General features: G+C 41.3%; 1 protein-coding gene across 1 annotated transcript in view; it reads right to left on the reverse strand.

Moving 5' to 3' along the window:
• The window catches only part of LOC136875737 (lipase 3), a 109,061-nt gene that overhangs the window by 62,695 nt on the left and 20,127 nt on the right, over positions 1 to 26,239 (reverse strand). Inside the window, exons 2-3 of the mRNA XM_068228286.1 lie at positions 21,578 to 21,758; positions 8,734 to 8,848 (exon numbers count right to left, since the gene is read on the reverse strand). Of these exons, the coding sequence (XP_068084387.1) occupies positions 8,734 to 8,848; positions 21,578 to 21,758 (296 nt within the window). The remainder of the gene's footprint in view (positions 1 to 8,733; positions 8,849 to 21,577; positions 21,759 to 26,239) is intronic.

Below are 26,239 nucleotides of genomic sequence, written 5' to 3' on the forward strand. Positions count from 1 at the left end.
AGGTAACAGAACACATACTGGATTTCATGGGGAAACGCAGGAGTGTTAAATCCAATAAGGACTAATATCGGCAGATTAATAATAGAATTAGAAGAGAAAATAGAAAAGCCAAACAGGAAAGTATGAATGAAAAATATACAACTGTAGAGCCTTTCAACGGAAAGCATGACGCCTTTAACATGCATAAGGTCATCAATGTAGTACCCAAGTTCTTCAGGCGGAAGATATCCCATGTTTTAGAAGATAACTTTGGTAAACCTATTATAAATTATATTTACAGACTCAAAACATGGGAAAATTATATTACAGACCTCTTTTTAGATAAATGACTACAAGTATATGTCAATCATAAATACGCAAATGAGCCAATAATTTTGAAATCGGAAATGACTCATGCTATAAATTAATTAAAAGACGGAAAAGCTTTTGGCCCTGGTGAGATTTAATCTTAAGTTATCAATGATGGACAAAATTAATAAGATATTGAACCTCTTTAACAACATATTTAACTCTGGAGAAATACCTAAGGATTGGCCCTGCCAAAACAATCAACTTCTAAAAAATACAATGAATATCGTCTTATAAGCTTAATGACCCATTTGTTGAAATACTCGTACTTCCTGAGAATTATACATGTCCGAATATGAAAGAAATGTGAATACCAGACAGAAGATACCTAGTTTGGATTTTGAAACGGTTATGGAACTCGTGAGGCTCTATTTGGATTTAACAACTCTTCTCCAAGGATGCTGGGACCAACAGGAAGATTTTATTGCCTGCTTCCTAAATTATGAAAAGGCATTTGATAATGTAAAACACTGTAAACTCATCATAATACAGTAAACATATAGGAATCATCGAAAACCTCTACTGGAATCTTACTTTTTTCCTTTACGTCGCACCGACACAGCTAGGTCTTATGGCGACGATGGGATAGGAAAGGCCTAGGAATTGGAAGGAAGCGGCCGTGGTCTTAATTAAGGTACAGCCCCAGCATTTGCCTGGTGTGAAAATAGGAAACCACGGAAAACCATCTTCAGGGCTGCCGACAGTGGGGTTCGAACGAAGATTAATGGTGATATATCATACTACATGGAAATTAGGCGAGGGGTTCGACAAGGCTGTGTTTTGTCCCCGTTATTATTCAACGTCTACTCGGGAGCTGTATTTAAGGCAGTATCAGATACAGAAGTGGGAATCAAGGTCAACGGAGAACTAATACGCACACTCAGATATGCAGATGACACAGTACTTCTTGCCAGTAGTATTGAAAGCCTACAACTGTACTTAGACAGCTTAATACATTTGGGGAAGAGATGGCTCTCACAATCAACACTAAGGAAATTAAAATAATGGTTTTCAGTCGAGGAAGAGTTGAATCTATTCTAAAACTTAAAGGTTGGTTGTTGGATATCAGATGATTTAAACCCAGATCTCGAAATTAAGACCCGTATAGAAGTGGCAAGGTCAGTATTCAAGAAGGCGAGGGTTTTACTGTGTTGATGACGCCTTAAACTTAAAACTGAGACAACGCATGGTTAAATGTTAGGTTTGGTTAATTTTTCTTTATGGAGTTGAAGCTTGGACCTTAAAACGACCACCATAAAAAGGATGGAAGCTCTAGAAATGTGGTTTCATAGACGAATACTAAGAGTCTCCTGGATAGACCGCGTCTAGAACGAATAATTATTACAGAGAGCAAACTTTAAAACAGAACTACTGATTAACATCGAATGCAGGAAAATTGCGTACTTGGGGCATGTGTTACGTGGTGAAATATATGCACTATTACACCTCATTTTAAAGGGAAAAATCTAAGAACAGCGAGGAGTAGGCAGAGAAAGAACATCATGTCTCAAGAACATTCAAGACTGGGCTGGAATACGAACCATCGCACAACTCTACCGTGTTGGCGAAGATCGAAGAACACTGTCCATACTGATCGCCAACGTCCGAGAGACTGGGCAAGGCATATAGAAGGAGAAGAAGATACAATGTTAGCTAACAAGAAGACTACTCCTGTCAACTACAATTCCATTTCCAGTAATTCGATACTAGTTTTCCCTTCCACGCAGTGTATCTAACTGTAAATAAAAGACATAAAATAAAGGACATAAAAATAACGCCGGTTGGTTCAATCACAAGCACACAGAAGAGAAGTTAAGAATTCAATTTTTGTGCGTAAAAAGGAATTAAGTTAATTTTAAAATATTGTTCATTACTTTGTCATAAACCCACAGTTAATTTATAAGTTGAGCAATGGATCCTTAACTAAGGTGGACTGTGTCAGTGATAATCAGATGGGATGTATATAATTGGGAACGAAGTCCGTTCGTATCGTCATGTAGAACGCCTGGAAGGTATGCATAGCCACTTAACGGCGTGGACGGACAAGTTGCGGCTTAACTCCTAGACATTGCAGTGTAAGTATACCTTGTTATCACTTATGTACAGCGGGTTGTAGCCTCCTGTTGTTTGGATTACAGTGAAAACTGACTTACGTCCCCACCAGATCCATATATTAGTAGAGTTGCTCTTGAAATGCTTCGCTAGAAATAGAAATCAAATAAATAACGTGATCAGTATTTGTAGAATGGTTCTGTACCTTCAGATGATTCCTTGCTCCTGTGGATCGGTTTATGTTGGCCAAAAATGTAGGAAGGTAGCAACAAGGGTTAAAGAACATCACAGGCACTTACGTCTTTGCCACCCAGAGAAGTCTGCTGTGGCAGAACATGCCACACATAATGACCATCAAATAATTTTTGATGCAAATTCTGTCATTTGTAAAGATAAATATTTTATTCCTGTAATCATTCTTGAGGCGATAGAAATTGCTAAACGCCTGAACAATTTCAACAAAGGTGACGGCTGTATACGGAGTAGATCATGGTTACCCTCCAAAGTTAACTCGTCCACATCTGGAGGCCCTAGAATGAACTACATTTATAACAGGGTCTCTTTCTCTCTTGAGTCTGGTTACTATGGAGTGACACTTGCCATTTTGCTTCCTTATTGCTCTGAAGACGATCCTGATCGCAGGATCGAAACGCGTCAGCTGGTATTTAATATTACACGACCTAATATCTCCAAATAATTATCATAATGTCATTTAGTGGTCGTGAAAGTCTACGTATTAATATTAACTTCCTTAACGTTTTAATACATTACAGATCTAATAAAAGTTTACTTCGATTCAAACAATTTAACATTCGAATTAAACCAAACTTTTAGTATTGAGTTGTATAGGAATAACAAGGGACAACGAGGAAAGTTCAAATTAACCATGAATTTGAAATATAAACGTTCGTATTAACTTAATTTTCTGCATATTGAGGGTTAGAGAATGGTATTCTCTCTCTAAATGGCTGATTAGCGTAGCCAGTTATGTTTCCTTCGCCTGTATTCAACGTTGCGAAATATATTCTCTGTGCTAATTGTGTGACACCCGTGTAAGTGGTTTTACCAAAACATTACAGGAAACACTTTAAGAAAAATCCGGTAAACTGACGTCTCTAATACGCGATACATTGGGCGATTTCATTGCTCCCAGGAAGTATAATTTGGCAGAAGTTCTGGGCATGTAGTACTATTTGCTGCAGATTTCCCCACATTTACCGTTATTTTTTTAGTTGTTCCAGTCTTGTGGTATTGTGCATGGTGGATAGTTTTCTCAGAAATAGCAAATGTAAAAATTAGTAAATGATTTAATCACACAGTAGAAGAGATACATCTCCTAATAAATTTACAGTTATCATCTGTAACTTCATTATTCTATACCAGTCAAGAAAGAAATTTGGTCACGTGTTTCGATATACCTAACTACACTGTACGAATGCAGAACGGGATGGTGACTGTACAGTTACTGCATACTTTTTTACATGGCAGACGGCTCCACTGTCATTCGAATGGCAATTGCAAGGTACGAGTGTTTCAATTCAAAGTGTGTGCGAAGGTTGAGTTGTTTGCAGTGTAGTGCAGTGTTTACAAGTCGTCGATGATCGTGCGGACCGAGGTGGGCAACGAGGGAAGCAGTTGTCGGATGAATCCACTCGCAGAGGTACGTTTCCAGAATGCTAGTGGTTGCTTAGAATACGATTTGATATCTGTGCAAACGTTTACAGGATCGTTTTGTGCGTCTACGTGCTCTCTGGAACCGCCAAGTTAGAGCACGAGCACTACAAGTGGACGTATAGTAGGCTTCTGGATTATGAGTTAGTGACCAAACAGTCATAGACGGGACTTCAAGAGGCCAATTTAAGATATCGACGACCTGCTCTGGAAAGGCGACATCGTGCCAGGAGATTGCAGTTTGGCAAAGATCATCTGCACTGGGAACTAAGACACTGGCGTCCTGTGCAGTTCTCAGATGAATCCTGTTTCCCGTTATGTCGTTCAGAAGGTCACCTGCGGGTCTGGAGAAGACGCAGGGAGCGATGTAATCCGACAGCTGTACAACCTACCGAGGTGGATCTGTTATGGTGAGTGTAGGCAAAAACTGATCTCCTGATCATTCGCAATGGACCCTTAACTCCTCGGCGGTGCTTTCACGAAATCGTAGTACCACACGTGCTTCCTGGCGTGAGTCAACTTGGAGGGAACGCAGTATTCATAAATGATTTATTCCCACAAGGGCACAACGTACTACGAACGGAGGGCCAATCCAAACTGGAACAACTCATCCGAGTGACAAACCCAAATACTACAAGCCTTTGAAGACGTCTTTTTCATAGTGTGGAGACATCTGCCTAAACTGAACGTACGGCGCCTTGTCAGAAGCATGAGAAGGCGTTGTCAGTCTGTTATTTATATGAGAGGTGGCAATATTTCTTATTAAGACGTTTAGTTACCACAAATAAATTTTTGTGTATGACCAGCGATCAATTTGTTTATGACACGTTGTACAGTCAATGTCCAATGAATGCTTTCCATGTCAATCCTTAATTATGGCAAAGAAGAAGGTTTATTTTTAATGCAGTATGGCTGCGTACTATAGGGGTATGAACATACCAAACAATGAGCAACTTTCGTTTTTGAACCGTGTATTACACAAATGACTTTCTTAATGAAAATAATTTGAATGAGATTTGTATCATAATATTGGTTAATATGAATAGTAAAGTTCATAAATTTTTTATAACGATATACTAATGCGTTTAATATGGAGTATTAAAATGTACCACTTATTTGCACGTCCTGTGAGTTATTATTATTATTATTATTATTATTATTATTATTATTATTATTATTATTATTATTATTATTATTCCGTTGGGTATCTGTGGAACAGCAGAGGTGAAATAAGGTGCCGGGGTGAACGGGTCTAACTACAAAGTCAAGAATGGAATTTAAAACTTTAACAAAGGTTATATTTTCTTTTCTGTTTTTAGAATTTCAAAAAATCAACGAATAACAATATAACAGGTCCCATAAGCAAGTTAGAAATGAGTCAAGTAAAATACAAGGTAGTGAATTCTACCAGTCCTGGGCTTCAAGCCCCTAGCTTACATTTCCTGAGCTACACGCTCACATTTACAAAGATCACAACTTTACTCAAGGGCAGAAATTCCCTAATACATGGAGCCCTTGCTCCAGCAAAATCAGGCCTCCCAGAGTCACTTTTACAACACTTGAAAAGAGCTGACACTCTCTCAGTTTTTCAAGCCTATTCAAGGCAATATCAGACTTTACAATTACTTGCCATCAAGGCACAACTTACACAAATGAAACGGGGGTATCTCGTACCCAACCTACTGGGCCCTAGCAGAAAAAGAACACGTTAAGTAAATGGCCCGAAACACCAAGTTGAATTAAGGCATGTACTTGCCCTCCTAAAAATACATACTAAAAACCTAAAAGGCACTAGGCCGATGAAGCAGGGGCTATTCCCAAACTATGGAGGTGACTTGTATAAGAATAATGTATGATATTACAGAAAGGAAGAAAACCAGTTACAAAACGTAGTCACCTCAAACCAATATGAAGGGGAGCTCGAGAGGGTAAATCACTCTCTATCCCCGAATTACAGTTGCAGATTTTATGAAGTTTTTACATAAGCCGGCAGAAAATTATTTTTTTAGAAAAGTAGGTTACATGGTAAAAGTTTCGGACCTTTCCCGCGGGTTAAACTGCTGAGCTAGCAAGAGATAAAGATGTTAAACGGCCATTACCTTGTTGAAGAACTGCTGCCTGATGAAAGAGGCACTACCCGCCTCCTGATTCACATACACACACTCAGATGTTGATCAAATGGCAAAGAGACGTGAAAATCCGCAGTTTATAAACCTTCAGGGAAAGTTCGAGACCTTTCGTGAATAATCAAGCCACACCCTCTCAATTTTATTAGCTACCTTAAAGTTACACACCAAATCGAAGAAGAAACCTGTGATTGGCTAGAAATTAATTACAGAAATTCTGGATTGGCTAAATTCAAAACTGGCGGAAAGAAATAATTAATATTGCCAACCCACGAATGAATGAACGAAATTTAGTAAAGAAAAAACTTATGACTACAAAATTTCTTCAAAAAAGTTCTTTCACTTCGCACCAGGGTGCATGATCATATTTTTTGTAGTGACATCTGGTTTAGAAAGTCCAAACTTCTTGATAAATGGTAACCAAAACATGTTGAAATTCACACAGTCCTGGAGGCTTCACAATCACAAAATTAAGGCAGTGACATCTTCTGAGTAAAAGTTTAAGTAGGTCTAGTTTTAAGTTCAGTGTTTCTCCTGTAGAGAAGGTTTTAATTGGCGCACGATTTAAATGTGCGGCGTAGAGGTGTACCGCCCGGTAAAATTATTCTTATTATTCTTATTATTCTTATTATTCTTATTATTCTTATTATTCTTATTATTATATTGGCAAGAAAAAATCACTCTAACGGACTTTTCAAGATTTAGAAAGCACTGGAACTAAGATGCAGGCATTACTCAATAAATTCGTCATTATATATCTCGTAGGTAAGGAAAAAAGGACTAACTTGTATTTTTAAATGACTGCTTACAACGAGGAATACGAATCACTGGAAGATCCAATTTCATCTCAAAATTGACCGAGTGTGTTGGCTGTGGAGTTCAGGTCACTTAGTTGTGAGCTTGCATTAAGGAAGCGGTGGGCTCTAACAACACCGTCGCTAGCCCTGAAGATGGCTTACCATGGTTTCCCATTTTTACACCAGACAGGGTTCTACCTTACTTAAGGCCAAGGATGGAGGTTGGGAAGGAATTACATGAGCAAATAATCGAAAATGGCCAATATTAGTGTCGAATCCATAACGTTTGGAATAGGTGAGATGAACAGAGACACTCCGGATGCCGTTTAAGCCTCTTATCGCCATTTGCGGTGAAAAGGGGTGAAGAAGAAAATGTCCAAAATGACCGAGACTATGGATATTTTTGTGTATGTTCGAATGTAGCTCTCAATCAAACTTGGTACACGTATGACTTATTATCTGGAGAAAAATACTGTAGGGGTAAGGCACCTATGGTTGGGGGTTTGTAAGGAGTGACATGTAGAAATCATCAAGAAATATTGCTTCCGGAGCCATACTTTTCTGGATTGCTAAGAAGAATTGTTACACTATGGATGGCGCTGAAGTCCAAGCTCAGCTTCCATCGGCATGGGAGTCAGAAGGGTTGATAAGAATGTCCTAAATGACCGAGAATAAGTTCTCTGGTTCACTAGGCCAACTAATGACAGTCCAACGACATTTGAAATCGTGTACATCATATCTGTAGGCGACAAAAATGCAATTATCACTTATTTTTATTATTTGTTTGAAAGGACTGGCTAATTCCCACACAATATGGGCGTCAACCAGGACAAAGTTCCAGGCGAAACAAAATAGTCTAGAACTTGAACACACAACAAACTCTAAAATTACGAAAGAATCACATGTATTATTTCAGTAATATAGATCTCTTTTGCAGTGCTCACAAGCAACCGATAGTGACAAATGAGCATTTAAAAGAAAGAGAATATACATTAGCAGTGAAAAATTGCACTCTCATTTCATAAGTATCGATAATTTCTTTAAAAAATGAATTAAAAAATTGTACGAAGTGTGCGATTTGCAAATACTGTTGCTGTAGGAAAATACGCGCCATCATTCCTGTCCGCTCAAATTTTGGCTGCTGGGACGCCTGTTTTATGTCATTATAATATGCTGTAATTATCAGTTAACAAAGGAATTATAGTAAAACTAAAAATTACTTCCGGAACATTCGTCAGTATAATAATGCATTTGTATTTGCTTCCGTTGACGTGGATACCATAAGTTAAAAAATAAAAGATTATATTAAGTGGTGAGCAAGACTGCCTAATACTGCACAGATTTGTGTATTCCTTAGTTCACCGGTAGTTCACGAGGTGGCTACTCCACCCCATACTTTATGAACATGCGAGAGTTCTCGCACGGGTCCCCTAGTTCTTAAAATATCAATCAACGTCACAATAAATAAATTTACAAAAATTCACTTGACAAAAAATTAACAAGCAATATAAATCGTAAAAATAGACATCCAAGAAAGTACCCGGGTCGAGCATGGAGCTATTTCATATCAAGAAACGTTATTTCACCTATTCATAAGGAATGCACTGGAGCAACACGCGTCCTGTAGTTATTAATAAATTCAATTCGATTCAGTAATACTCGCGTTCTACTGGCTCTTTTACAAGAAGGAATAAGGACTATGAAAGAAGAATTACATTAAAAGAAAAACAAACATTTACCTGAACTTCCAGAACTCTGGATCTGAAGGTTTCATTGTGATGTGATTCTTGCAGTACAAGTTTCCCCTCACGTTCCCCAGCCACACGTCATAGCCGTTCTCCCACAACTGGTACGCTGCAATAAACAAGACGTTATAAAACCAACTGCCAGCACCTTGATGTATTACCCGAGAATGACGTGCCTTCACACGTAAAGAATAGTTATAAGCCTTCACTCTCTTCAGGCCTGAGATGTATTGCGATACCTTAGCCTCTTCTGTGCTTACGTTATATTTTAGATACTTGATGCTATTACTGAGCAATTTATCTTTTTTTTTTTTTGCTAGTTGCTTTACGTCGCACTGACACAGATAGGTCTTATGGCGACGATGGGACAGGGAAGGGCTGGGAGTGGGAAGGAAGTGGCCGTGGCCTTAATTAAGGTACAGTCATTTGCCTGGTGTGAAAATGGGAAACCACGGCTGCTGACAGTGGGGTTCGAACGTACTATCTCCCGAATACTGGATACTGGCCGCACTTAAGCGACTGCAGCTATCGAGCTCGGTGAGCAATTTATCATCATGATAATAGAGGCATAGATTAATCATTGTTATTGAGAAATCATTGAACACTAATGTTTAGTATATTTTATTATTCTGTTCATTTAATGTTACAAGCTTCAGCTGTCGGTAATACTAGTCTAATAGAAGAGAGTTAAGGAGGCAAAAATACACTGTTTTGTAAAACTTAAGGACGAGATAGATAAAGCAACAAACATGGCAGCTACACGGTGAAAATAAATTAAAAGTGCGATAACATGTTCCCAGAGGTCTCCCACACGTCCATAGGAACATGGCGTGAGGTCAGCGCGACTACAGCGCCAAATGGGTCTGCCTCACGAAACGAGGCTGTTAATAATAATAATAATCGTATGGCCTCAGCTACCGTTTGCAGACATTTCGATTTGTCGCCATCTGGCTGTCTGCTCGTCAATTTCGACGTTCCGTTTTACTCTAGGTCCGCTAGATGGCAGACAGTGTAAACCGGATCTCTCTTGGGCGTCTATGGCTGAGATTTAATTAATTTTGTCGGGTAAATACCAAATGTATCACCAGAGATCTTTTACATGCCGACATCGTACGACATGGAGTGTCGAATGGACTTTTTTTCCGCCCGTCAAAAATCCGACCACCTCTGCCGGGTTTGAACCCGCTATCTTGGGATCCGGAGGCCGACACTCTACCACGGATCCACAGAGGCTGTTGAAGGAACAGGACAAGACAGTGTGAGTCAATCAGCGAGCTGTTACGGTGCACTGTAGTGGTGTTATTCATTACAACATGGCCCGGGTACAACATTTGGATGACTTCACACGGGGAAGAATCATCAGGAAACTGGAAGAAGGACGAAGTGTGACGAATGTAGCCCAGGAGTTTGGTATTGCTCACAGCATTGTTTCACGTGCATGGGGAGCATTCCGAATCACAGGCACAGAGCAGCTGATGACCGCTACATTGTGCAACTGGCAAGAAGATACGTCATACAGCGAGTGCAGTTGCAACCACATTTTTTTTTTTGCTAGGGGCTTTACGTCGCACCGACACAGATAGGTCTTATGGCGACGATGGGATAGGAAAGGCCTAGGAGTTGGAAGGAAGCGGCCGTGGCCTTAATTAAGGTACAGCCCCAGCATTTGCCTGGTGTGAAAATGGGAAACCACGGAAAACCATCTTCAGGGTTGCCGATAGTGGGATTAGAACCTACTATCTCCCGGATGCAAGCTCACAGCCGCGCGCCTCTACGCGCACGGCCAACTCGCCCGGTGCAACCACATTTAAACAGAATTGCAAGGCACCCAATCTCTCACTCCACAGTGGACATGGGGGTAGTCTGTTGGCCCGATGACCACTACGTTGTGTTCCGTTGACACCCGCACATCGCCGGCACCGTTTGTGATGGTGCCAAGAGCTCAGGTCTGGACCGACGTGAGGTGAAGTCGCGTGCTCTTCTCAGATGAGAGCATATCAATCAAATCAATCAATACTGATCTGCATTTAGGGCAGTCGCCCAGATGGCAGATTCCCTATCTGTTGCTTTCCTAGCCTTTTCCTAAATGATTTCAAAGAAATTGGAAATTTAATGAACATCTCGCTTGGTAAGTTATTCCAATCCCTAACTCCCCTTCCTATAAATGAATATTTGCCCCAGTTTGTCCTCTCTCTTAAATTACAACTTTATCTTCATATTGTGATCTTTCCTACTTTTATAAACGCCATTCAAACCTATTCGTCTACTAATTTCATTCCACGCCATCTCTCCGCTGACAGCTCGGAACATACCACTTAGTCGAGCAGCTCTTCTTCTTTCTCTCAATTCTTCCCAACCCAAACATTGCAACATTTTTGTAACGCTACTCTTTTGTCGGAAATCACTCAGAACAAATCGAGCTGCTTTTCCTTGGATTTTTTCCAGTTCTTGAATCAGGTAATCCTGGTGAGGGTCCCATACACTGGAACCATACTCTAGTTGGGGTCTTACCAGAGACTTATATGCAGTCTCTTTTACATCCTAACTACAACCCCTAAACACCCTCATCACCATGTGCAGAGATCGGTACCCTTTATTTACAATCCCATTTATGTGATTACCCCAGTGAAGATCTTTCCTTATATTAACATTTAGAAACTTACAATGATCCCCAAAAGGAACTTTCACCCCATCAACGCAGTAATTAAAACTGAGAGGACTTTTCCTATTTGTGAAACTCACAACCTGACTTTTAGCCCCGTTTATCAACATACCATTGCCTGCTGTCCATCTCACAACATTTTCGAGGTCACGTTGCAGTTGCTCACAATCATGTAACTTATTTATCACTCTATAGAGAATAACATCATCCGCAAAAAGCCCTACCTCCGGTTCCACTCCTTTACTCATATATAAGAAAACATAAAGGTCCGATAACACTGCCCTGAGGAACTCCCCTCTCAACTATTACAGTGTCAGACAAAGCTTCACCTACTCTAACTCTCTGAGATCTATTTTCTAGAAATATAGCAACCCATTCAGTCAATCTTTGGTCTAGTCCAATTGCACTCATTTTTGCCAGTAGTCTCCCATGATCCACCCTATCAAATGCTTTAGACATGTCAATCGCGATACAGTCCATTTGACCTCCAGAATCCAAGATATCTGCTATATCTTGCTCGAATCCTACAAGTTGAGCTTCAGTGGAATAACCTTTCCTAAAACCGAATTGCCTTCTATCGAACCAGTTATTAATTTCACAAACATGTCTAATATAATCAGAAAGAATGCCTTCCCAAAGCTTACATACAATGCATGTCAAACTTACTGGCCTGTAATTTTCAGCTTTATGTCTATCACCCTTTCCTTTATACACAGGGGCTACTATAGCAACTCTCCATTCATCTGGTATAGCTCCTTCGACCAAACAATAATCAAATAAGTACTTCAGATATGGTACTACATTCCAACCCATTGTCTTTAGTATATCCCCAGAAATCTGATCAATTCCAGCCGCTTTTCTAGTTTTCAACTTTTGTATCTTATTGTAAATGTCATTGTTATCATATGTAAATTGTATTACTTCTTTGGCCTTAGTCTCTTCCTCTATCTCGACATTATCCTTGTAACCAACAATCTTTACATACTGCTGACTGAATACTTCTGCCTTTTGAAGATCCTCACATACACACTCCCCTTGTTCATTAATTATTCCTGGAATGTCCTCCTCGGAACCTGTTTCTGCCTTAAAATACCTATACATACCCTTCCATTTTTCACAAAAATTTGTATGACTGCCAATTATGCTTGCCATCATGTTATCCTTAGCTGCCTTCTTTGCTAGATTCAATTTTCTAGTAAGTTCCTTCAATTTCTCCTTACTTCCACAGCCATTTCTAACTCTATTTCTTTCCAGTCTGCACCTCCTTCTTAGTCTCTTTATTTCTCTATTATAATAAGGTGGGTCTTTACCATTCCTTACCACCCTTAATGGTACAAACCTGTTTTCGCATTCCCCAACAATTTCTTTAAACCCACCCCAGAGTCTGTTTACATTTTTATTTACAGTTTTCCACCGATCATAGTTTCTTTTTAGAAACTGCCTCATGCCCGCTTTATCAGCCATACGGTACTGCCTAACAGCCCTACTTTTAAGACCTTCCCTTCTATTACATTTATTTTTAACTACCTCAAAAACAGCTTCATGATCACTAATGCCATCTATTACTTCAGTTTCCCTATAGAGCTCATCTGGTTTTATCAGCACGACATCCAGGATATTTTTCTCTCTGGTTGGTTCCATCACTTTCTGAATCAGCTGTCCTTCCCATATTAACTTATTTGCCATTTGTTGGTCATGCTTCCTGTCGTTCGCATTTCCTTCCCAATTTACATCTGGCAAATTCAGATCTCCCGCTACAGTCACATTTCTTTCCATGTCGTTTCCCACATAGCTGACTATCCTATCAAATAATTCCTAATCCGCATCAGTGCTACCCTTTCCCGATCTGTACACTCCAAATATATCAAGTTGCCTGTTATCTTTAAAAATGAGCCTTACACCTAGAATCTCATGTGTCTCATCTTTAACTTTTTCGTAGCTTACAAATTCTTCTTTCACCAGTATGAAAACTCCCCCTCCCACCATTCCTATCCTATCTCTACGATACACACTCCAGTGCCGTGAGATAATTTCTGCATCCATTATATCATTTCTCAGCCATGATTCAACTCCTATTACAATATCTGGTAAATATATATCTATTAAATTAATTCTATTCCTTTCTTTACAATACTTCTACAGTTCAACACTAACAATTTTATGTCATCCCTACTTGATTTCCAGTTCCCTGTTCCCTTATCACCGCTCCCTAGGCCATCCCGTTGCCCTGAATATACCTCCCTATTACCCTTCCAAACAAATTTCCTAACTTATACGTACCACTGCGGTTTAAATGAAGGCCATCCGAGCGCAGATCCCTATCTCCTACCCACCCATTAGGATCTAGAAATTTCACTCCCAGTTTCCCACATACCCACTCCATAGTCTCATTTAAATCCCCAATCACCCTCCAGTCAGTATCCCTCCTACACAGTATTCCACTAATAACAATCTCCGCTTTCTTAAAATTCACCCGTGCTGCATTTACCAGATCCCACACATTTCCAACTATGTTGGTACTTATATCAGCTTGCCTTACGTTGTTGGTACCAACGTGAAACACTACCACCTTCTCCTTCCCCCCCCCCCCTCCCTCTCTTCTACTTTCCTCAACATCTGCCTCAACCTAATTCCTGGATAACATTCTACCCTGGTTCCCTTTCCTCCACACACTTTCCCCACGTGTCTAACGATGGTATCCCCCATGACCAGAGCCTCAACCCTGCCCAACTCATTTGATCCCCTCCCCTCCTGGTCAGCCCTATCTTTCCTGATAGCTGCAGAAGGTACTTCCTCCTCCCTTTTCTCCTTCCCATGACCCTGTTCCACCTGTCTTTTCCTATCCTCTACTCTACATTTCCCTTTCCTACCTTTTCCCTTCCTCCTACTTCCATGCATCTCAGCAACAGTTCCCTGTCCCTCATCTTCCCTCTGTTGTTCTACCTGGAGTGACTCGTACCGATTTCGCACAGACACCTGTCCTGAATTCTGATCCTGAATAGAGCCCTTGGCCTGCAATCTCCTTCCCCTTAGAACATTAGACCACCTGTCTTCTACAACTCCTCCCTTTCCTTCCCCTCCCTCTTGTACACCTACTGTAACCTGTACATTGTTTGAGGGAGTGCTATCTTCCTTCCTGTCTTCTGTGAGACTCCTAATTATCTCCCTCAAACTTTCCAACTCCTCCCTCATACCCCTCAATGCCTCACCACACCCACAATAAGTACACTCGCGCTCCTTAGCCATTCTTTACGGGGGGGAAATTTTTAAGTTTAAAAAATAAAATAACTTATTTGCAAAAAAATGAACGGGGGGATATATTGTCTGGGATAGTACACAACAATAAGGTAATTAATATACGACTACACTTCAATACTACTTAGTCGTGCTCTATTTTTTTTAAATCCTACAACCCCTAACAGGATAAAAACTGCTGTTAATTACTGAATATCGAAGGTAATACACACACTACAGTAATTTTTAAACTACTTTCAGACGTATCCTAATTACGATACCGGTACCGTACCGTATGTCACTACTAAGCACAACAGAAATGAAATTTGCAAGAACTACTGTACTCAAAGATTACCAACGAAGCTAAATGCTTAGACAAATTATTATTAGTATTACGGTCTAATAGATACACACGAAAGATAACACACGAATATAGCAGGCATATTCAGTCTGAGTAGTGATTCTAGATGTACTCTCATATGGCGAGGGCTGGGAACACGTAATTCACCAAGTAACATGGCCGAACATGATTATTTCGGTGGTCCAAGTGTTTTGGTGTTGGGAGGCATAATGTTGCATGGGCGTACCGATCTCCAAATATTTGTCCGGGGTACACTCACAGCTCAACGTTATTGTGACAGTGTACTCCATCCCAATTGCTTCTTTTCAGGGATGCATTTGAGCCTGACTTCATTTTTATGGATGAAAAGGCACTACCGCATCGAACAGCGCAGGTGGAAGAGCTCTTGGATCGAAAAGATATTCGGTGAATGGACTGGCCTGCCTACTCCCCCGACTTAAATCGCATCGAGCAGGTGTGGGACATGTTGAGCAGACGTATAGCAGCACGTCTATATCCACCAACGACCATCCAGGAGTTGTTAACCGCGCTGATGGAGCAATGGAACGCCCTACCACAAAAACTCCTTGTGGCCAGCATGGGAACACGTTGCAGAGCATGCTATCGGTGGTGATCGCACACCCTTTTAAGAACCATATCCCTTATTTTGTGATCTCCAAGGGACCACCAAGAGTCGCCGTGACTTGCGTGTATAAAAGAGTAATTTCTGTTTACCTGATCGCATGTTCCTTTCATTGCCGACCGTACCATACTGTAGCAGTTCTTCCTATTTATGGTTCAAGTTTCATTCAAGCTATATTACTTGGCAGTGACACAACATGCGAAAGTTTCTTTCGTCCCTAAGTTTTGCACAGCAGTGTATAAATAATATTCTACTACTTATTCTTCTACTTTTTTCCTTGGCCTTCTTCTCAATTTATTGGGTCAGTAATTGATGCTGATTTGGCTCAGTTTTACGATCGGATGACCTTCCTGTCACCAACCCTATTTAGAGGGATGTGTTCATTAATGCGTGTTTATGTGCAGTTTGGTATTCTTCCCTCATCGGGAGAACTGAAACTGATATAAGTAAAGAACATCATGTATCCATCCGTGATCTCCACGTTGATTCGAGGATGACCGGGCTACTTCCGACCACATGACAAAAGCCACGTGTTGTGGTCTAAGAACTGCCATTACGGGATGCCACTGATGTCGGCATTTAGGTGAAATGCCACGGTCATATGGATTATGAAGCAAATTATTCCGCGAGGAATAAACAACAGGCGAATGGCATATTATACCCGGATACTTAACATCTCAGGAAAGAAAGAAATTACGGAAGTTTGAAGGATTTGAAGTTGTGTCCAAAATGTAAATACGTAATGAATCATTCACAGCAGCACATACAGGGTGGCCCACTTAAACGTTTCGCCGCAGATATATCTGGAACAACAAGAGATATTGAAAAATGGTTTTCACAGGCATGAAGGCAGGGAAGGGGCTATGTAAAGTAAATACTATAAGCCAGTCTAAAACGTAGAAAAATAGTATTTTCAACATCAACTTACCTTTATTTAATGGACACCCTGTATTATTTCGTAAGTAGTCGTTAATATGAAAAATCACATAAGTAATGGCGTTTGTTTCATCGCAATAGGTCAATTACATCCCGAGATATTTGCAACGTGAAGTTGACGCTTGAGATAAACGAAACGCATAGCTGTTGCACATCCCGAGATTCCAGCACGAACCTCACGGTCCTCTTACTCGCGATATGATTGCCGTACTACGATGCGACAGGCGCTGTAGTTAATGCTATTTGCACTGTTATCAGGAGGGATTAAAATAAGAGAATTTCGTTACAGTAACTTTGCTGTACGAATTATGTACATTCTGAAGTAGTACATTACAGAGTACTGCAATGTACTGTGTAGGTAAATAAAACACGCAAGAGAGAAACCGTTATTTACATATCCTTTTGCTGTGGCAGGAAACCCTTCTCTTATTTTCGTCCCTCTTGATAACAGTGCAAATAGCGTTAAGTACAGTGTCTGTCGCATCGTAGTACGGCAATCATATCGCGAGTAAGAGGACAGTGAGTTCCGCGCTTGACTCTCGGGATGTGCAACTGCTGCGCGTTTCGTTTATCTCAAGCGTCAATTTCACGTTGCAATATCTCGGGATGTAATTGACCTATTGCGATGAAACAAACACCATTACTTATGTGATTTTTCATGTTAACGATTGCGCACGAAATAATACAGGGTGTCCATTTAAAAAAACGTAAGTTAATGTTGAAAGTACTATTTTCCTACTTTTTTTACTGGCTCATACTATTTACTTTAATTAGCCCCTTCCCTGCCTTCATGCCTGTGAAAGTCATTTTTCAATATCTCTTGTTGTTCCAGATATATCTGCGGTGAAAGGTTTTTTTTTTTGCTAGGGGCTTTACGTCGCACCGACACAGATAGGTCTTATGGCGACGATGGGATAGGAAAGGCCTAGGAGTTGGAAGGAAGCGGCCGTGGCCTTAATTAAGGTACAGCCCCAGCATTTGCCTGGTGTGAAAATGGGAAACCACGGAAAACCATCTTCAGGGCTGCCGATAGTGGAATTCGAAAATACTATCTCCCGGATGCAGGTGAAAGGTTTAAGTGGGCCACCCAGTATAAGGAAATATTCGCACACTTAAAATATAAATATTTCAATAAAATTATATTCTAGAATAAATAATATTTTGAAAATGCAGTATTTGAGAAAATTTAAAAAGTACTTTTTAAAAAAAATATTAGAATCTGATAAAGGAATAATTCCCTCCGACTCGAATTCCTCGCTCTCCGCCACCTCACTGCGACTTATATCATTCGGATTAATTTCAGGACGGGACACAGACCGTCCGACTCTCAGAATATCAGCTCTTCCACCACCTCGTGATGAATAGACATCGGATTCGTATGTAAATGCATACTTCGTTTGCCGATATGTAGACCTCCCAACCCGACAAGGAAGTGCGTTTGAACCTTAAATTGAACAAATTATTAAGTTCAAAAATGCATATACATGGATATTTGCAAATATTTGAGATTAGTGCATAAATTTCAAATTTCGGATTTATTGTGCATGTTTTCGACTTTTATTATGCATATTTTAACATGTTTCACAAGCAGCCTTCAGTACATTGTAAAGTAATTAATGCCGTGAACTCTTCCGACAATGAAACCGTTTAAAAAGGGAACTTGTACTAATGAAGACACACTTCCAAATCATACCAGCTAGAATCAATCAAGAAACTAGAAACACGTGGCTTGCATCTTGGTGATTCGTTGGACATTACGGAGAACGTGAAGCGTGAACTAGCAGGTATCCCAGGGAATGCCGTATTTCGCCTGCGAACAAAATATCGTGATGTCCTTAAACGAAATTCCAGCTACATCATGATGGATACAAAGAAATATTTGGCTGGTAATGCTAATGTGGATCCACTAGAATGTTTAACACCTACACTCGCTCCCGAATTCAAGTACTGTGTAGAGATGAGAAGAATGCAAGAATGAGGAATGTGGCCTGCAAGCACGAACTTCCTGTTCTACCCAGCCAGATCGGCTCTTATCTGCTCTTATCTGCTAGACGAAAGCATTGACTCACATTTTGCAGTTTGGTGGATTACAGCTGTCAAGGGCGAAGAGCTGCTAGTAGAAGATAATATAAAGTCGCCTGGGTAGTAGCGTAGTTGCTATGGTAACCATTGCGTCACTGGCTCTACTGGTGAAAACCCCTTCGCCCCGTGCCTCACCGGGCACGTGCATTCTTCTGATCTCCCAACAATACTGTCCTCACGCATGCGTAAATGCAGAGAGATCATTGTAGAGTACTGCAAAGTAAATGATGGATACTAAAAGTAGAGTGTGCAGTGTAAAATGAAACGGGAATGTGTATTAAAGAGTATTTCTTCACTTACTAATATCATGTGTACTAAATAACACAATGTATACGAGACGAGTGCATATTTTTTTCACTGTGAACACTGATAGACTGATCTTTCTTTCTTTATTTGTGTAAGAAGTATCAACTTTACTTATAGATATTTAACAAAAAGCAACAAGATATCTACATTCCTACTACACAAATATACAAGTCTATTATACAATCACAGATAGAGCAACAATATTCGAGAGCTAGATGATGCTTGCCCAGTATTGGGCGACGTCAATAGCGTTGGGGGAGGCTGCAATCAAGTCTTTCATAGTGCACATTGAAGGACATAAAACACACTGACATAGATGTTGGATCGTCTGCTGCTCTCCGCAATCACAAAGTGATGAATCACTTGAGAAGCCCCACTTCCGCAAGTTTACTTTGGTTCTGCCGACATCTGTACGGAGTCTGTTAAGGGCTTTCCATACTGTCCACTTCTCCTGGTGTCCACATGGAAGACTTTCCTTTGGCTCTATCCAGTTGGAAAGGTGGTGGATTCTTTCTTTCCACATTGTGACTCTAGCATTCTCTACTTTCCCCTCAAGGTTAACTGATGTGCGGAGAAAACTTTTCCTAGATTTTAGCCTCTGTGTGGCTGGTTGGTATCCATAGAGAGGATGTGCTTCTGAAGAAGATGCCTGGAGCCTTTCTTTGCTAGCTGCTACCTCCCTACGAATCTCATTGGGAGCAATACCAGCTAAAAGATGGACCTTCTCAATGAGTGTAGGTTTCAAACATCCAGTGATGATCCTGCAGCTTTCGTTTAAAGCGATGTCGACCTGCTTCGTATGAGCTGACCTGTACCAAACCGGGGAGGCATATTCTCCTGTAGAATAGCATAGAGCTAGAGCTGATGTTCTAATTGTTTGTGGTTGTGTTCCCCAACTTGTTCCTGATAACTTTCGAAGAATGTTGTTTCTGGCAGCTATCTTTTGTTTCAGGTTTTGGCAATGTTTCTTATATGTTAATGTGCGATCCAGCATAACTCCCAGGTACTTTGGTGTAAAGCAGTGTTCCAGTAAGTTCCCCTTCCATAGTACTTTGAGTTTCTGAGAGGCCTGCGCATGCCACAGATGGAACGCACAGATTTGAGTCTTAGCTGGATTTGGTTTGAGTTGGTTTTTCTCATAATAGGTACCTAGCTCTTCTAATGAAGCAAGCAGTTAAAGAGATCTCTGCTTCATCAAAAGTATCAGTTTGAGTAGTAAATGCAATATGATAGACTGATACACCTCCCGAACTATGGATGGATTGTTTGTACTCTAGTTATCTTGGTTTGTACTTGTGGAACAGCCGCAGCTATAAGTAGTGTGCTTTTTGTTTTTTCATTCTATTGTTTATTCATGATCATGATTTTATGTTTTGGCGTGGGTGAATCGTGTCAGTCTAGAATAGCAATGTTACGTTTGAAATTTCATACAAGTGTTTAATAGCATCAAAATAAATGCATACTTGCTGATGATATTGTTATTTTATCTGAGACTGCAGAAGATCTGGAGAACTTGCTGAATTGTATGGACAGAGTTTTCGGTAAGGAGTACAAGATGAAAATAAGTCCAAAACAAAAGTAATGGAGTGCAGTCGAACGAAGTCAGGTGATGCAGGATATATTAGATTAGGACATGATGTCTTAAAGGAAGTAGATGAACATCCTTACTTGGATAGTAAAATAATTAACGGTGGCGTAAGTAAAGAGGGGCCGGCCCCGTGGTGTAGGGGTAGTGTGCCTGCCTCTTACCCGGAGGCCCCGGGTTCGATTCCCGGCCAGGTCAGGGATTTTTACCTGGACCTGAGGGCTGGTTCGAGGTCCACTCAGCCTACGTAATTAAAATTGAGGAGCTATCTGACGATGAGATGGCGGCCCCGGTCTAGAAAGCCAAGAATAACGGCCGAGAGGAATCGTCGTGCTGACCACACGACACCTCGTAATCTGCAGGCCTTCGGGCTGAGCAGCGGTCGGTCGGTAGACCATGGCCCTTCAAGGGCTGTAGTGCCACGGGGTTTGGTTTGGATTGGTTTATAAGTAAAGAGGACATAAAATGGAAACTAGTACATGCAAAGAAGGCCTTTCTTAAGAAAAGAAATTCGCTCACTTTGAACACTGATATAGGAAGTAGACAGATGTTTTTGAAGAGCGTAGCATTGTGTGGAAGTGAAACATGGACGATAACTAGCTCGGAAAGAAAGAGAATGGAAGCGTTTGAAATGTGGTGTTACAGAAAAATGCTGAGGGTGAGATGGATAGATCGAATCACTAATAAAGATATACTGAATCGAATTGGTGAGAAGAGATCGACTTTGCTAAATTTGCCGAGAAGAAGAGATAGAATGAGAGGACACATCTCAAGATACACAGGACTTGTGCAGTTGGTTTTCGAGGGAAGTGTAGGCGCTAAGAACGAGACGGGTAGACCAAGGTATGAATATGAAAAGCAGATTACAGCAGATGTAAGATGCAGCAGTTACGTAGAAATGAAAATGTTAGCATGGAACCAGTTTATGGACTGAGGACTCAAGCAACAACTTGAATACATAACTCACCACTTTTTGGAGCATAGTTGCATGCTTATATTAGTGATTTATAAAGCATATAATTCCGATGTCTAACGACGATCGATACGCACCAAGAGAGCGATTTTCGCTGAAGGCGATCCAGCTGTCCGACATGGAGGTTTGCCCATGCTGGAAGAGAACGGGCGGTGAAGATTCCTCTCCAGGGATACGATGGAGCGCAAGAACGTAGTCGTCATCCGTCAGGACGTAGTGAGTCTCCATTGGGTAGCCATCCTTTTCAGCTCTGTCGGGCTAAAAGAAGAGAGGACGTTAACGTACTTTACCTGGAAAATAATTACTCAGTTATACATAAAACAGAACACGACTCTTTAGTTCTTAAGGCATATGACTGATAGAGCGTTGAACGTTGCATAGAATGTTCTCGTCTTTATCTTGATTTTTATTTGGAGCTTTGAGCTTCCTTCATTCTGTGTGAAGAGATGCCCGATAAAACCGTTTCGTTGTAAAGTCTGTTTTACGACGGCTTAGCCGATCTGTGACAATAGTGATAGAAATTTCCACCATAAACTGATCAATATAATCATGGGCGTAATTTGAGCATTTTGATATGGGGGCAGGGATTACCGGGGGATCCACGGGTCTTCCCTTTTGAGACCTCCTTGTGACCAAAACATTATTGTTAATACTGTCTACGTCTCCATGAATATTCTATTAATAACTTTAATGTCCGACTCGTTGGCTGAATGGTCAGCGTACTGGCCTTCGGTTCAGAGGGTTCCGGGTTCGATTCCCGGCCAGGTCGGGGATTTTAACCTTCATTGGTTAATTCCAATGGCCCGGGAGCTGGGTGTTTGTGCTGTCCCCAACATCCCTGCAACTCACACACCACACATAACACTATCCTCCACCACAATAACACGCAGTTACCTACACATGGCAGATGCCGCCCACCCTCATCGGAGGGTCTGCCTTACAAGGGCTGCCCTCGGCTAGAAATAACCACACGAAATATATATATATATATATAATAACTTTAATTCAATAACCAAACCTCTGCAAAGTAAATAATTTTCACATACAATTGAAAAGTAGATCTCATTCAAATTTATTTCTTACTTGGCCCGTTTTTGTCTGTAAAAGTGAATATCAAGCAGGTAACATTTTTCACAATCTGATCACATCGTATTTTTACACAAAATAAAGTCTTCTCTTTCGATTTGAATTAAAGTCATTAATTACTGCTTTTGATGGCCAGAAAGCCAAAGAGGTAACTTCTCCCAGGTGATCGCATTCCTGCAGTATGTTTCCAAACACCGCAAGCATGAAAATACCTCAGACAGGTTTCTGAATTCATTGGAACTTGAGGAAAAAGAAAGAAATAGATAATTAAACCACCAAATCAATACACATGTTACTATACATTAACCCTCTACTGCATACTGTTGCCATTAGGCAACAAATAACTTTTCACCTGTGTAAATGGATAAATATTATAGACAGAGGTAGTTTTACGGCACACCTTCAACTGTACAGTCAATTAAACACATATCCCAGTGATGCCTTGTTTTTTTTTTTTTTTTTTTTTTTTTTTTTTACATAACATAAGACAAAACAGCCAAAGGTACTCCTTCCACCCCGTCAACATCTACGCGAACCAACCACCGTTTATTTTACGTGGACCCTCCCCATCATATTACCACAGGCTTCAGGAGTACCTCTGGCTCAACCTCAAAGACATTACCGACCTACGGTCGTGCAAGTATACTTGCGCCCTGCAATACGTACCCATGGCCAGTAGGCAGTAATGTTCGGTCTTTGAATGTTAAAAGCTTAGCGTAGTAGACCACACATCTCGTGGGATAAGAGGGTCGGAACCCAATCCCGTGAGCAATTTTAGCCCTTCGGCCTTAGGGGCCTTGAGTGCAACTTTCGATAGGTTTCTAACTAGACTGCATAGGTGTTATGAGGTGGTACTTTTTGAACGGAATCGCACTGGTCAGGATATGACCTGCACCCCGGAGGGTGGATTTAACTTAGGAGGGACTTTGGTCGCTTGTGGATAAGACCATCAGTATCGTAGTTACCCAGGTTGGATATGAGTGGGTTTGGGTTGGAGTTCAGGTTGTAGTAGAATCTTTGTGCCGAGATCAGGATTCTGTAGTAAACTTCATCCACATGAAGGTCATTGTGTATATCGCGATTCCGTTCGTACCATTGCGCACCGCTGATCATGCGAAGTGCACGATTTTGAAAGCGCTGAACTTTGTTTAGGTGCGTTTTGGCTGCGATCCCCCAGACAGGACTGGCATACTCAAGGATTGGCCGTATGGAGGTTTTGTACAGCAGGAGCCTGTTTTCTAAGTTGAGCCCATTGTCGGCTTTCATTAGAGGTATAATTTCGTACAGGCGTTTATATGCCTGGGCCAAAATTCTTTCAATATGGTGTCTGAAAGTTAATCTTCTGTCGAGGGAAACACCCAGGTATTTGGTGACATTTGACCACCGGATCACCTCGCCGAAAAAGACCAGTGGTAGTGGGTCAGAATGAGTTCTTTTGGAGAAAAGAGTAGCACTGCTCTTAGTGACATTAATTTTAATTCTCCACTGTCGAAACCAGGGTTCGATAGTGGAGAGGGCTTCTTGGAGGTAATTTTGTACTCTGGGTGGTTGCCAGGATACAGAAGAGATGGCGGTGTCGTCCGCATACATGTAGACATTCGCGTGCGGTGGACGAGGTATGTCTGACATAAATAGGTTGAAGAGAACCGGTGAGAGGACCCCCCCCTGAGGGACCCCGGCGTTGATGGGGCGGGGTTCCGACAGGGAGTTGCCGACTTGCACTTGGAATTTTCTTTGTGAGAGATAGCTATGAAGAAGGTGAATCAGGTATTTGGGAATCTGAAGAAGATTGAGTTTATAGATTAGTCCTTCGTGCCATACCTTGTCAAACGCACGCGAGATGTCAAGAAAACAGACTCCTGTGTGCCTCCTATGATTATAATTTTTTGTAATTTCCTCGGTGATTCGCATAAGTTGGTGGACTGTGGAATGTCCACTTCTGAAACCAAATTGTTCGTCATTGAGGAGGTGTTTGGCTTCAATGATAGCTTGCAGACGAGAAAGTAGGATAGATTCAAAAAGTTTGGAGAGAATAGAGAGAAGAGAGATGGGTCTGTAGTTTTGGGGGAAAGTGGGGTCAGAGAGAGCCTTGGGGATCATGATGACCTTTGCCAGTTTCCATGGTTTGGGAAAGTGTGCAAATCTGAAGATGGCATTGAAGAGTTTGGTTATAAAAGTTAAGGCTTTCCTGGGTAAGTTTTTTAGGAACGTGGCTGAGATGTTGTCTAAACCAGGAGTTTTACGGTTTTTAAGTTTGCGAATAGCAGCCTGGAGCTCAGAAGGTGAGACAAATTTGAATTCGGGGGGGAGATTGAAATCGTCGAGGTTGTCAATAGCCTCCTCGACAAGGTCAATGAAATCGTCATCGGACGGGTCTACATTGGGGGTACAAGTTTCTTCAAGAGTGTCTGCAAGAGCGTTAGCTTTTTCGTAATCTGAATGAGCCAATCCTTGTTGACCATGTAGGGTAGGGATGCCAGTCCTTTTCCTAGTGAATCGTCTCGCCATCCTGTGCAGTGAGTTATCTGCAGCACTGAGCTCAGCTAATCTGGATTTCCAAGAACTTATTTTGTGGTTTCTGATGAGGGTGGTCAGATTTCTTTTCTGGCGATTCCAGACTGATTTTAGATATGGGTCTCTGGATAGGTGCCACTGCTTGCGGGTGCGGTTTTTGATTTTAATTTGTTGTAGAATCTCAGTTGGTAGAGGTTCAGGTTTGGTCCTGGCCACCGAGGGTCCCACGGCGGAAGTTTCAGCGGCAGAGATAATAGCGGTAGTGATCTCCTTTGTAAGGGCATCGATGTCTTCCGGACCTTTTATGCTGGGGTTACCGTTGACATGCGTTTGTAGATAGTCTCGAAAGGATTGCCAGTTGATCTTGCGTAGATGTATGGGGATGGGGATTGGGGAGTGAATGGGACTGGAAGCAATATTGATAAGAACTGGTAAATGGTCTGAATTTAGGGCATCAATGGTAGTCAATTTGATATAATGACGGATGTTAGAGGAAATGGCAATGTCTAGAGTATCGGGCATATGATTGGGGTTATGGGGGTAGTGGGTATGCCTATCAGGACCGTGAGTAAGCAGGAGTTTTCTGTCGCAGTATCGGGCCAGTTGGTTGCCTCTAGTTGTGGAGGTGCGACTGTTCCACCGTGGTTTCTTGGCATTAAAGTCCCCAGCAAGCAGGTGTTGGTGGCCAGGGCGGATGAGCTTATCCAGATCAGCTGAGTCAAATACTGCATTAGGTGAGATGTAACACGCAGAGAGACTGAGGGGTCCTTTGTGTGTGGCTACTTCGACGGTTGTGGCTTCAAGTGAGAAAAGGTCAGGTGGAGTGGGGATACGTTGATGGGAAAGGGTGTTTTTGATAAAGATGGCAGTGCCGCCATGTTCTCGGTTGGGACGATCGTTTCTGTAGGACTTGAAGTTGGGAAGGTGGAAGGAGTGACGGGGTTTGAGCCAGGTTTCACAAATAAGGGCGATGTCGACCTTCAGTTCCTTGATTAGCTCACACAATTCGACGTGTTGACGTTGAACGCCTTCGGCGTTCCAAAAGAGGACCCTCAGTTCCCTGGGGGATGCCCGGTTGGTGGAAAGTTTAGGCATCTTGGAACCACTCAAGTAAGGCTTCAAAGAGGGCTTGTTTTTTG

The sequence above is a fragment of the Anabrus simplex genome, chromosome 6 (genome assembly GCF_040414725.1).
Source record: "Anabrus simplex isolate iqAnaSimp1 chromosome 6, ASM4041472v1, whole genome shotgun sequence".
NCBI classification, from domain to species: Eukaryota; Metazoa; Arthropoda; class Insecta; order Orthoptera; family Tettigoniidae; genus Anabrus; species Anabrus simplex.